The sequence below is a fragment of the Panthera tigris genome, chromosome A3 (assembly GCF_018350195.1).
Source record: "Panthera tigris isolate Pti1 chromosome A3, P.tigris_Pti1_mat1.1, whole genome shotgun sequence".
Lineage (NCBI taxonomy): Eukaryota > Metazoa > Chordata > Mammalia > Carnivora > Felidae > Panthera > Panthera tigris.
The window spans coordinates 12,724,085-12,736,611 of NC_056662.1; the positions used below are offsets into that span (position 1 = coordinate 12,724,085).

General features: G+C 52.5%; 1 protein-coding gene across 2 annotated transcripts in view; it reads left to right on the plus strand.

The window, feature by feature from the left end:
* Positions 1–12,527, plus strand: part of PREX1 (phosphatidylinositol-3,4,5-trisphosphate dependent Rac exchange factor 1) — a 185,708-nt gene that overhangs the window by 88,035 nt on the left and 85,146 nt on the right. Inside the window, exons 4-5 of one of the 2 annotated variants that reach the window (XM_042980207.1) lie at positions 4,284–4,388; positions 9,897–9,998. In XM_042980207.1, coding sequence (XP_042836141.1) covers positions 4,284–4,388; positions 9,897–9,998 — 207 coding nt within the window. The remainder of the gene's footprint in view (positions 1–4,283; positions 4,389–9,896; positions 9,999–12,527) is intronic. The other variant, XM_042980208.1, reaches the window with a different exon arrangement.

A 12,527-nucleotide genomic window follows, 5' to 3' on the forward strand; every position in this document is an offset into this window, starting at 1 on the left:
AAAAAGACTTTATGGCTCATACAAACGAAATATTCCAGTGTGCGGGATTTAGGCATAGCTGGATCCAGGGCCCCATATGGTGTTTCCAGGACTCGGTCTTTCTCTTTAGGCTCTGATTTCCTCTGTGTTGGCTTCATTCTCGAGGGGTGGGGGGCCGAATGCCTCACAGGGTGGCAGACGTGGCCTTTAGCAGCTTCAGGCTGACAGTCTGCCAGCTCAGCAGTGACAGTTCAAAGAGAGCCTCTCTCCACAGTAATTCCAGCATGAGTCATTGAGGGCTGTCCTTGGCCCAGCTTGGGGCACATGGCCACCGTTGCCAGGACAGGGGACTCTTTGATTGATTTGGCCTGGGTCGTGCGCTCACTTGCGGTGCCTGGGAGTGGGGTGGGGTCAGTGGGCTCAGTGGAGGAGGTGGTTCCCAGGGGAAAAGTTGGGGGCCATGACCAGAACGAACAAGGGGGAATGGGTGGCGGGTGGGTAAAACCAGGCACGTCCCAGCAAAGAGCCGAGGCCGCGGCTGCAGTGGACCAGGGTCATCTAGAAGGAGCGGGAGCTGGTTTGAGGTCTGTTGGGCTCCTCTTAATTCCTCCTGCTTCCTTGCCTCCATTCATCAAGTCCTCACGATGCCTGCTCCCTGCTGGCGACTCCAGTCCCCACTGGCACTACAGCAGTGACCCCAGCTGATGCAAGCCCCGCCCCCACGGGGCTCACAGGGCAGGGGTGGATGGGGGGAGATGAACACTGCACAGCCGAGAAGGGAGACGTACCTGAGGTCAAGGCCTACTGCCTTTCCCGGATTCTGCCTGGTGCCTTTCCCTGCCGGCCTTTTCTAAACCTGTGAACCCACTCAGCTCCCTTCCTCCCCACTTCGAGTCTCTTCTTTTCACCATCAGAACCTACCCACCCAGTGCCCCACCCTGTTCACAGACCTGTTCACCCGAGGTCCTGACGATGGTAGTGAGAGCAGCCTCAATGACAGCAACACTAATACCAGCCAAGACTTAGTGAGTCCTTGCTCTGGACCATTCGAAGCACTTACAATGTGTTCACCTGATAATCTTGCCAAACCGCCTCTTGGTGGGGAAGCCGTTATTGTCTACAATTTACGGACAAGAACGCAGAGGCTCTGAAACATGACATGCCTTGTCCAAGGCCGCAGAGCTGGCAACCTGGGAAGCCAGACCGTGAACTTGGCTGGAGAACTTGCGATTGCACGTATGAGGTTGAGGTTGATGCCGCTATGGTCTCAGGGGCTCTGGTGTCTTATCTCTGAACAGCACTCGTAGGGGCCCCCCCAGTCGCTAGAGCTCCTTACATATGGTTGGGACCTCCTGCTGTCCTTCATGTGCTTGCATTCAGAGCCCAGCCCCCCCATAATAGAGCCCTGCAGGCCTTCTCTGCAGGAGCAGGCCTCAGGCGGGCCACTTCCTGTCACCTTCAACCAGAAAGGCCCTTTCTCTCTTCTCTGCAGCCCGCCTCCCCGTGGTCCGCAGCTGAGGCCTGGCTCCACCTGTGTCTAGAGGCCTCCCTCACATCTTTTGTCCTTGCTTGGGTGAACCCCTGTGGTGCAGACCTCCTGACCAGTCTCCACGGGCCTTGATGTTCCCATGGGCTCACTGGAGACCAGTGGAAATGGAAAGCGTCCGCTCGGGCAGTGTGTGTGCGGGGGGCGGGGGCGGGGGTGCTGGGGTCCCCTTTTCCCCTTCCCTGCCCTTGCGCTTCTGCAGACACTGGGTGAGGGAGATGGTCGGGGACTCTGTGTGTTTCCGTGTGCATGCAGACGTTGGTGGTAGTGTTTGGAACATGTGGCTTGTGTCTTGTAACATTTCAGGTCATTTGTGGCCGCTCCTTGGAGGTAGGCGTCAGGGCTGTTTCTCCCGGATGATCCTAACGTTGTCTGTTTTGGTGTTTTTCTCTAATATTCATGTTTGTCCGTTGTGTTTGTAGCTAATACTTTTCGAGGAATTTTGAAATATTATATAGAGTTCATCGTGTCCCAGTTATATTAAATATTCAGTTATTTACCCCACCAGCAGCGCAAGCAGTGAGGGGCTGTTATCATGTCTGTTTGGCGGATGAGGAAACCAAGGCATAAAGAGGTGAAGCAGCTTGTCCAGGGTCACACCCGCTACTTAGGGAGCCCGGGGCTGGGTTTCCTACCCAGGTGGTCTGGTTCTCGAGTAACTTTTTCATCATTCTCTGCAGTCCCGTCTGAGCTTTGTTTGTGGTGTTGTGGCTTGGGTTTTGTCCCCCTGTTGCCTCCCGCTCCCATCCCCATCTTCGGTCAGGCCCCGGAGCTTCATGGCAGCAAGGGGGAGTTGAGAGAGGCTGTGAGACCCCGGGCTCGGGACTTGGCCTTGGCTTTCCCACGTGTGAGTGGGGCGGATCCAGTAACCGCCTGGCAGGTTCCTGCGAGGACCGAATGGGTTCACCCTCTTTCCAAGAGAGTAGCGCTCCGTGTCGGCCAGTGGCTCCGGCTGTGGGCCCTTTGCTGTTCAGGGCGTCTGCTCAGAGGGTGCGCACGGAGCCCCCAGAGGCGAGCCCGGGCGGGTGGGGGCGGCTTACTGATTCTGAAACCCATCCTCTCTCCTCTCTGGTTTTCTGCTTCCTGTAGCCGCCCGTCGGCAGGATGACTGGGGGGTTTGTTTAGAAACAAGATGAGTTACTTGCTTTGTAGACCCACCTCTTCCTTCCTTAGCTTCTTGGGGTCTCCTGCCCAACCCCCAGTGCAAGGTCAAGGCCCTTCAGCCCTTCCTGTCCAGTGGCTTTACCCAGGACATCCTTGTTTAGGGTTTGGCGGGCTGGGAAGCAGTATTGTGTGAGCCTTTTGGAACCAAGAATGTTCAGTGCAAAGCTTCCTGTTGGTCCCAGAAGCCCTGATGGATGGTTACAGACCTGGTGACCCACAGATGACCTCTAGATTGGAAAGAGTCCGACTTGGGGCTTAGGGGGCGTTTGGTGGTCAACAGAGGTATCCCCTTGCCTCAAGGCTGTCGCTGCTATGTGGCAGAGACCAGGGATCTATTTTCTCCCCCACATTCCTGAGCTTTATCTAGATTCTTTACGTTCGTATATACAGGGCATTGCACGTGGTAGGTGTTTATTTAGCAAGGTAGTTATTTAGCAAGTGTTCATTGAGGGGCCTACTGTATGCCAGGCATTGTGCCAGGGTCTGGGAATACCTCAGTGAGCAAGATGGATGTGGTCCACTGCCTTCAGGGAGTGGACTACCCTGCAGAAAAGACAGGTAAACAAATAATCTGAATAATTCCAGATTATACCTGGATGGCTGCTTTAGGGTAATCCAGGTGGCATTTGAGGAGGTGGAATTTGAGTTGGAGAGTAGTCAGGCCTGGGGGCATAGTGTTCTGGGTAGAGGAAATGGCAAGTGCAAAGGCCCTGAGGTAGGAATAGGCTGGCAAAGTCAAGGAGTAGATAGAAGGCCAGTGAGATGACGTCAGAGAAAGACAGGGTCATGTATCTGGCCCTTGAGATTCATAATCAAGTGTTGGATTTCATTTGTAGTGTAATAGAATACCACTGGGTTTTTGTTTTGTTTTTTTTTTAATTTTTGTTTTAAATGTTTGAGACAGAGAGACAGAGCATGAGCTGGGGAGGGGCAGAGAGAGAGGGAGACACAGAATCTGAAACAGGCTCCGGGCTCTGAGCTGTCAGCACAGAGCCCGACTCGGGCCTCGAACTCATCAACTGTGAGATCATGACCTGAGCCGAAGTCGGATGCTCAACTGGCTGAGCCACCCAGGTGCCCCACCACTGGGGGGTTTTAAGCAGGGGTGTGACACAGTCTGACTTGTGCTTTAATACTAAGGGTGGACACTTCTTGAGCTCCTACTATATGCTGAAACCTTATGTTTTAACTCATTTAATTCTTATAACAACCCCATGAGTTAAGGCCTATTAATAACTCCACTGATGAGGAAACTGAGACGCGGAGCGGTCAGGTACCTTGCCCAGGTTCACGCTTGTAAATGCAGAGCCGGGATTCAATCCCAGGCTGCTGGCTTGAGTCCGTGCACTTGACCCTGGGCTGTGCTGCTTCCTGAAAGGTTACTCAGGCCGCTGGGTGAAGAATGGGGACAGGAGTGGAGGCTGCGAGGCCGGCAGCGAGTGGGAGCCACCTTACCTGAAACCCCTCCTGCTGTGTGGTCGCTCAGGCTCTGGGCTAGTCCTTCCTCCCAGGCTGGCCCAGCTGTCAGCACATCTCAGAGCACCTGCTCTCCTGCCTCGGGCTGTCTCCCACAGGCTCTGTCCTTGTCTTGCAGAAGGACAAGTTCTGCGTGTACGAGGAATATTGCAGCAACCACGAGAAGGCCCTGCGGCTGCTTGTGGAGCTCAACAAGATCCCCACTGTCCGCGCCTTCCTCTTGGTGAGTTTACTTGTCTTCCACTCGGCTTCGGCCTTGCGAATCCCTGGGCGCGAGAGAGCTTCGCGCTGACCCGTGCTGCCCGGGTCGGCTGGGCATGACAGCTGGGGTAACGCTGGGATCGCCGAACGTTCTCTGGAAAGGGCCACATGTTTGCCTTTCTGCATCATGCGCTCTCTGTCACAGTGACTCAGTTCTGCCCTGGTAGCATGGAAGCCGCCATAAATAATATATAAAGGCGTGAGCGTGGCTGTGTTCCAGGAAAGTTTATTTACTAAACAGGCGGAGGGGTGGATCCGGCCCTCGGGCCAAGTTTGCCAATTTCTGGTCTAAAGTCGTGATCCTGAAAAGAGTAATAATTGTATTATTGGGATTATTTAGTTATGAGTGAAAGAAAGCCCAGTTAAAATTGGCTTAAGCCAAAAAAAAAAAAAAAAAATGCATGGGTTCGCTTTTCTGGGAAGTTTAAGACCCCGGAGGGCTTCAGGCACTGAACAATCTAGGTGTGTAAATATGTCATCAGGGACATGTTTCTTGGTTCTGCGTTGCCGCGCCTTGGTTCCATTCTCAGGGAGGCTGTCTCCTTGGGGTTGCCAACGTGGCCTCCAGCAGCTTTGTGCTCATACCTCTGATAACTGAGCAGCTTTAGGATAAGAGAGCTCCCCTTGGCTCATCAGTAGTAACAGCAAGAATCCTGGGTCTGATGCTCATTGGCTCAGCTTGGCTCAAGACCCTATCCCTGAACCAGTTGTTCCGGATGGAGGGGTTGGTTGTTGCTGATTGGCTACTTCTGGAGCTGGAGGGCAGAGTCAACTCTACCCAAACCGCCGGCCCTAAGGGTGGGGTGGAGCCCGAGAGGGCGTTGGCTCGTGCTTGTGGAAGTAAGCTGGGACTAGATATGGGTCGGGCCACACCCCAGACATCCGTGACGGCCTTCGCTCTACAGGCTCTGTAGTTGCAGAGAGCTTGGCTTGTGGATGAAGGTTCTCATTTGTGACTTCCTTGGGGCTTTACCAGCCACTATCTGTTGTGTATGAACTAAAGATATACATTTGTCTGCTCTGCAGACATGCCAAATCACAGCGGTTTCAACGAGATAAATGTTTCTCTTTCATGTTAACAGTGCGGATATAGACAGTCTGGGGCTGGTATAGGGGCCCTTGTGTCAGGAGCCAGTGCCCTAGTGTGCACCCTCATCAGCAGGGTGTAAGTCGACTCCTCACCACTTCCGCGTTCCAGGTAGTGGGATGCAGAAGGGCGGGAAGGAGGGCCTGCCCTTCTCCTCTTAAAGGCATAATCGCACACATCTCTTCTACTCACATCCGGGACCTAGTCACACGGCTACACCCAGCTGCGGGGAAGGCTGGGGCATGTAGCTGTGTGCCCAGACGGCAATAATGTTGCCGTGGAAGAATACCTTGGGGGACACCGCATAGCCTTTGCCACAGGTGATTGTGATGAATCTCAAATCTTCAGCGACTTCCTAAGAGTACGTGAAAAGTGATTGATGTTCTCATGGGTTCAAATCCTGATCTTTCTTTTGTTTTTTTTTTTTAATTTTTTAAAATGTTTATTTATTTTTGAGAGCAAGAGAGAGAGTGCACACAATCAGGGAAGGGGCAGAGAGAAAGGGAGACACAGAATCCGAAGCAGGCTCCAGGCTCTGAGCTGTCAGCCCAGAGCCCGATGCGGGGCTCGAACTCAACAGACTGTGAGTTCATGACCTGAGCTAAAGTCGGACACTTAACCAACTGAGCCACCTAGGCGCCCCTCGATCCTTCACTTCTAAATCCCCTGCTCATTCAGTCAAAGACCAACACTCCCGCCCCCAAGTACTGTTTTATTTCCCAAGGGCACGTAGAGAATAGAGCACACAAGAGTAGAGTGGCTTCGGGCCGCAGCGTAAGGAGTGTTAACCACACGCTCAGAGAGCCAACCTGCGTGATAAAATTCTTACCTGTACTTCTCCCTGATGCACAGTCTCTGGCAGAGTGTTTCCAGAATTTTGATTCACAATGTATGTTTCCTTCGCTAGTGAGCTCCTGATGCTTGTGGTCCAGTTGCAGTGAGCGTCTGAGGAAAGGCAGATGGGTCAATGGATTTCCTTTTGTGTCAAGTGCCTTAGCATTCGGGACCGATCCCGTTTGTTACTGCCATCTGTATCTTTACGTTTCCAGTTTTGTACTTATATTCATTCAAGAGTCTGGGCCAAAAGCAGAGCTGAAGTCGCATAGCACAAGACCACACACACGCGACCCTGTTTCGGTGACCCACCTGCTGACCTTAGTCCCACAGTCCCCGCTGCCCGGGCTCTATCTAGGCCTGGCTGAGGGTCCCTCTTTCTGGGGGTGTCCTCTTGGGCTCAGCCGTGTCTTGAGAAGCAGGAAGACGCCAGGATGGTGTTTGCAAGGGCGTGGGAAGGGAAGGGCCTCGCTCTTTCTTTCCTTCCTTCCTCTCTGTCTCCTGCAGTCTTCCTGGTGCACCAGGCTGCCGTTTTCCTAGCGACAGCTGGGCTGGGCCCGATCGGGCAGGGGGAGGACACATGGAGTGCCAGCAAGCTCGTCATCTTTCCCCCTTTTTGCTGGTGTCTCCCAGCTTTTGGCCACCTGCAGGAGAGCTGTCTTGAGTCTCTGATGGAGTGTTAACGTCGCGAATAGACAGGCTCTGGCTTTCCGCTCATGACGTGCTGTGTGCTAGCTGAGAGATAGAATGGCGACTGCATCATTCTGTGACTCAGTTTTCTTGTCGGTAAAATGGGGGTAATGTGTTCGCTTACTCATTCATGCTAAGTGCTGGGGAATAGCAGTGACCAAGGCAAGAAAAGTCCTCCCTCTCGTGGAACAGCTATATTCTAGTAGGAGAAACTTACGTGATATGTCATGTGGTATGAAATCCCCCGGAAGAAATAGTCCCCCATTAAGGATGACAGGATGTTTTGAGGGAGTTAGAAAGAGAGAGCGGCAAGGAGTATCTGGGAGGAAAGCATTCCAGGTAGAGGAATTGTAAGTCCCAAGGCCCTGAGGTAGGAGCCTGTTTGAGATAGAGCTAGAAGCCAGGGTAGCTGGAATGGAGAGTATGGGAGGAAGTGAGATCAGAAGGAGGGAAAGGGCTAGATAATGAAGGAGCATTTGGATAATGGGAGGGATCTGAGGTTTGTAAAAAGCTTTTTTATCGCAGCGTACATGTAGTAAATGCACTCACCCGAATCGGTTCTGTGAAGGAGGAGAATTTAGAGAGATAATTCGCCGAAGTTCTTCCCATTGTGCCTGGAGTGTGATCTTGCTGGAATAGTGAATGGCAACTCAGTGTGTGTTTGCTTCTCTTTTTTTCTCTTAAATGAAAATAAAGCGAAACAGGAATTTGGAGTGTTTGGGGGAGAAGTGCGGTTGGCAGCTTTGACAGTTCTGTGAAAACCCCTTGATCCCGGACAAAGAGGCCGGCCCTTCTCCCGCCAGGTCCTGGGGGCTTCTGGAAAGCACTCCGCTACCCCCAGGCTCCCCTCTCTCTGCCCGGAGCTGACATCACCAGGGCAGCTTGTGCTGAGCACTGGCTCAGAGGACAAAGGCCCGAGTGTGAACAGTGTGGGGCCTGGCATCTCCCAGCTGCCACAGCTCCGATTCCCCATCTGTGCCTGGGGGAGGTGCGGGGGCCACGCAGCTCCTGTCAGAGCCGGGGCCCTGGGGGCCCTGGGGGCCCTGGGGTCTTGCTTCTCCAAGGAGAGGGCCCCTTGAGATCCCTGGCAGGCAGCACCCCTGAGTCTTGGACTTGCTCTTTCAGTTTTCTGTGCCAGTTGTCACGGGGGGGGGGTAGTACCCCTGCTTTTGCGGGGGCCGCGACGATGAACTTTACATAGAGGCAGAGCACGAGGCACAGAGCCTAGCACGTGGTAAGTGCACGGTAAATGTTCCCTGGTCTCATTTTCACTGCAGTATAAGCAGGGAATTTGTCTGCTTTGCTGGGCAGGTTTCCTCGTGCTTGGAACTGTGCCCAGCACATAGCAAGCACACAGTGTAAATTTGTGGAATGAATGAATGAATGAATAAATGAATGAATGAATGAGAATTCTTTTTCCCGAGAGTTCCTGTTTCGTTTGCAGTCTGCCAGCATGGTGTTGAGGAGGAAGGCGGAGATTGTGGGATGTGCTGACAGTTTGTTCATCCTTTGTGTCATTCGTTTGTCCATTCATTCATTCATTCGTGCATGCATGCATATATTGGGCACATAGGAAGCCCCAGGGACAGGACTGTGAGGGGCATGGTGAGGGACCCAGTTCACTTTCCAAATCCTGTTACCCTCCCTCTACAGAGGTAACTTCTCCCCCCATTAGAATTTGGTTTATTATTTTTTTTCCACCCATGTTTTTGTGTTTCACTACAGATGTGTTCTCCGTAAGCAATGCCTGGTTTTGTGTGTTTTTATTTTATTTTCTTTAGATGTTTATTTATTTTTGGGAGAGAGAGAGAGAGAGCACGCACGGGAGAGGCGGGGGGGTGGGGTGGGGTGGGGTGGAATGGAGGATCCGAAGCAGGCTCTGTGCTGACAGCAGAGAGCCCGATGCGGGGCTCGAGCCCATGAACCCAGAGATCGTGTCCTGAGCTGAAGTCAGATGCTTAACCGACTGAGCCAGCCAGGCGCCCCTGTGTTGTGTGTTTTTAAAAGCTTTCTGTAGATGGGTTCATACCATGCACATCCTCTGGTGTTTGGGGTCCATCTGTGTCCCTCTGCGTACTGTCAGGTCCCCCGTTTTTACCGCCATTTAGTGTGGCAATTGTGTCAGTCTACCATAGGCATAGTTTCCCAGTCTTCAGTTGATGGTTATTTTTATTATTTTTTTTAGAGATTATTTTTAATTATTTTTACTGTTTATTTTTGAGAGAGAGCACGCGAGAGCAAGCTGGGGAGGGGCAAGAAGAGCGGGACAGAGGATCTGAGCGGGCTGTACCCTGTCAGCACAGAGCCCAGTGTGGGGCTCGAACTCACAAAACGCGAGCAGTTGATGGCTCTTTACCTCGCTTTCCGTTGTTTGCTATTCCATACGAGGCAGTTTTGAACGTCCATGCTCCTGCGTCTGGTGCGTGTCTCGAAGCTCCGATAGTTCCTATAGATCAGGAGTTAGCAAACTTTTCCGTAAAAGGCCAGACAGTAAACATTTCAGGTTTTGTGACTGCATGGTCTCTGTTGCAACTACTCAGCTCTGCCGTGGTGGCTTGGAAGCAACCAGATATGGCACGAAAGCAAATAGATGTGGCTCTGTTGCAGGAAATCCTTGGTTACCAAGACAGGCAGTGGGCAGGATTTGGCCCACGGGCCGTCGATTGCCAGCCCCTGATCTGGGCTTTGTGCTGGCTTGAAGAGATGCATATTTTCATTTTCATCTCCCCTGGGTGTTGCTAAATTGCTTCCAAAGTCTGTTGCGGTGTTTTAAGAGTGCTCCCCATGGTTCTTTGAAGGTGGCCAAATCCCTCTGCCATCGCTGGTGAGTTTTAATGAAGGTCTTATGTCCTTTTGCAGAGTTGCATGCTTCTGGGAGGCCGGAAGACCACAGACATCCCTCTGGAGGGCTACCTGCTGTCTCCAATTCAGAGGATTTGCAAGTACCCCCTTCTCCTCAAGGTGAGATGTTCCCCCATCTCCTCTCTCTGCAATAGAAGTGACAGAAAACCCAGCTCTGACTGGCTTAATCAAAACACTTGTGAGTCCAAGTAGCTGAGACGTATAGGGGTGGTGCTGGCTCTGGGCCGGGCCGGATCCCTCCGCGACCTTCTGCTTTCCACTGTTCAGCTCTGTTTTCCGTGTGGTACCAGGTGGTCGTGGTTCCCTGGCCTCACACCTCCCAAAGTTCAAGGGTAGTGGGAAAGAGGGAACCTTTCTTTTAGTAGCTCTGACCTAAGTTCCCAGAGTCCCTCAGGCTTTGGCCACCTGTGGCCGGAAGAATGTGATGTTCTGAGTGGTTTGGGCCTGAGTCATGTGGTTTAATGTGAGCCAATGACATGAAATCTTTGCTTGTGCCCTTTATTCTTCTCCCAGGCACTTGAGCTTACACTTTACCCCAGTGGCTACGAGCTGGGCAGTGTTGGGCTCTGATTGGTTGAGACGTGGTCCAGTGACCGTGAGCTGGGCAGCGCTCTGTTTTCATTGGCTGATATCAGGATGAGGTGCTCCACGCCTGACCCAGTCACTCTGAGCAAACGAGCTCTAATTGGTGCAGATTTATGTCATGTGCTCCAACCTCCAACCAATCACACGATCCCATAGGCCACAAGCCGGTGGGTGGGGGACGCGGGAGCTCCTCGTCACTGTCCTGGCTGTTTGCAGAAGAGGATACGGGTGATGCTGGGTGCACCGAACTCAAACCACACACCTGCTGTCTTCTTCACTGTTTAGCCACCTTTGATTTAGCGTTGGTAGGGTGGGCCAGGGAAGATTTGCTGCTTGGGTGGTGACCCAAGAATTCTTTTTTTAATTATTATTACTTTTTAATTTTTTATTTATTGTGTGTGTGTGTGTGTGTGTGTGTGTGAGAGAGAGAGAGAGAGAGAGAGAGAGAGAGAGAGAGAGAGAGAGAGAGAGTGTGCTGTGTGCAGGGGAGGGGCAGAGGGAGAGGGAGAGAGAATCTCAAGCAGGCCCCATGCCTAGTGTAGAGCCCAATAAGGGCCTCGATCCCATGACCCCGAGATCATGACCTGAGCCAAAATCAAGAGTCAGATGCTTAACCGACTGATCCACCCAGGCGCCCCAGAAATCTTAATTCTCAGCTTCAGAGTTGGCTTCTGGGTGGATCCCCAGCTGGGTGGATGGCCCTGCCACCGTCCGCTGCTCTCCGCCCAGGGTTTTCGACCCTTGGAAACGGTGGCCGTTGGCCCAAGCCTGCCCTGGCTCCATCCCGAAGGCCTGGCATCTGACGGCCGTTCCTTGGGGGTCCCTGCTGGTGGATTAATTTGGCTGATGGTGCCTCATTCATGCACCTGTCATTGAGGCCACATGCATCCTTCCTCCATCAACTGGAAGGCAGAGCGGAGGGGAAGATTACTAGGGCCAACCTGAACTTGGCTTTCTGCTGGAGATGGTGGGGGACCCTTGAGTCTCTGAGCTGGACCAGACCCTTTCTGGGGTCTGTGAACAGAGGCCCCTAACCTGTGCAGCCATGGCTGGGGGACACAGTACTCTCTGTACCTCCAATGGCCTCCTGCTGTTTGTCTGTCCCAGGGATCTCAAAAGGACCTTCTGTGGTTGTTCTCGACGCTGCTCTTGACCCGTAAACACGTGTTTGAAATGCCGTGTGTCTCTAGCTCTTCACCTTGGTGCAGAAGGAGCTCCAGGTGGAACTTGCAAACTGGTAGCCCGTGGCTTGAACTGGACCTACAGGTGTGCTTCATTAGGTCTGTCTGGTGGTGTTTTCCAAACTTGCCCCGGATGCCTGCATTTAAGAGGCAGGGCTCCGTAGCAGTTTAGGGCAAGGGGTTGCCAACCCTGTGGCCTGTGAGCCAGACCTAGCCCATGGCCTGTTTTTGTACAACACAGGAGCTAAGAATGATGTTTACATTTTTTTAAAGGGTTGTAAAAAAAAAAAAAAACAGACCCAAAAAACAAACAAAGAAGACTGTGTCACAGAGGCCGGATGTGGCCAACAAAGCCTAAAATATTTACTATCTGGCCCTTTGCAGAAAAAGTCTGCTGACCCCTGGGGTAGAGCCAGGCTTTGCAGCCATAGGCTGCTGGGATTTCAATTCTAGTTCCACCATTTACTCGCTGCCTGACTTGGTGCACGTCACTTCTCTGGGCCTCAGTTTACTCACGTGTAATACGCGGTTTGTACTAACACAGATACGGCTGTTATTCATACAGATGATCAGATATCTATTCACTTAATTCCTAGAACAACTCGATGAGGGAGGCCCTGCGGTTAGCCCCACTTGGGAGACTGAGGCACAGAGGAAGGAAGTGGCCAGTTCCAGGCCACATAGTAGGGGAGCTGTAGGGCTCATGATTTGAGCCCTTTTCTAGAGGTCCGCCCTCCAACCATGAGGCTACACTGCCTGTTAAGCACTTTGGGGAATTAAGCTGCCAGAGTGCTTGGGTTCTGGGGATGCTGACCTTCTCAGTTCCCTAAGCAGGGGTCTGGGAAGGCCGGTGGCCTTGTGT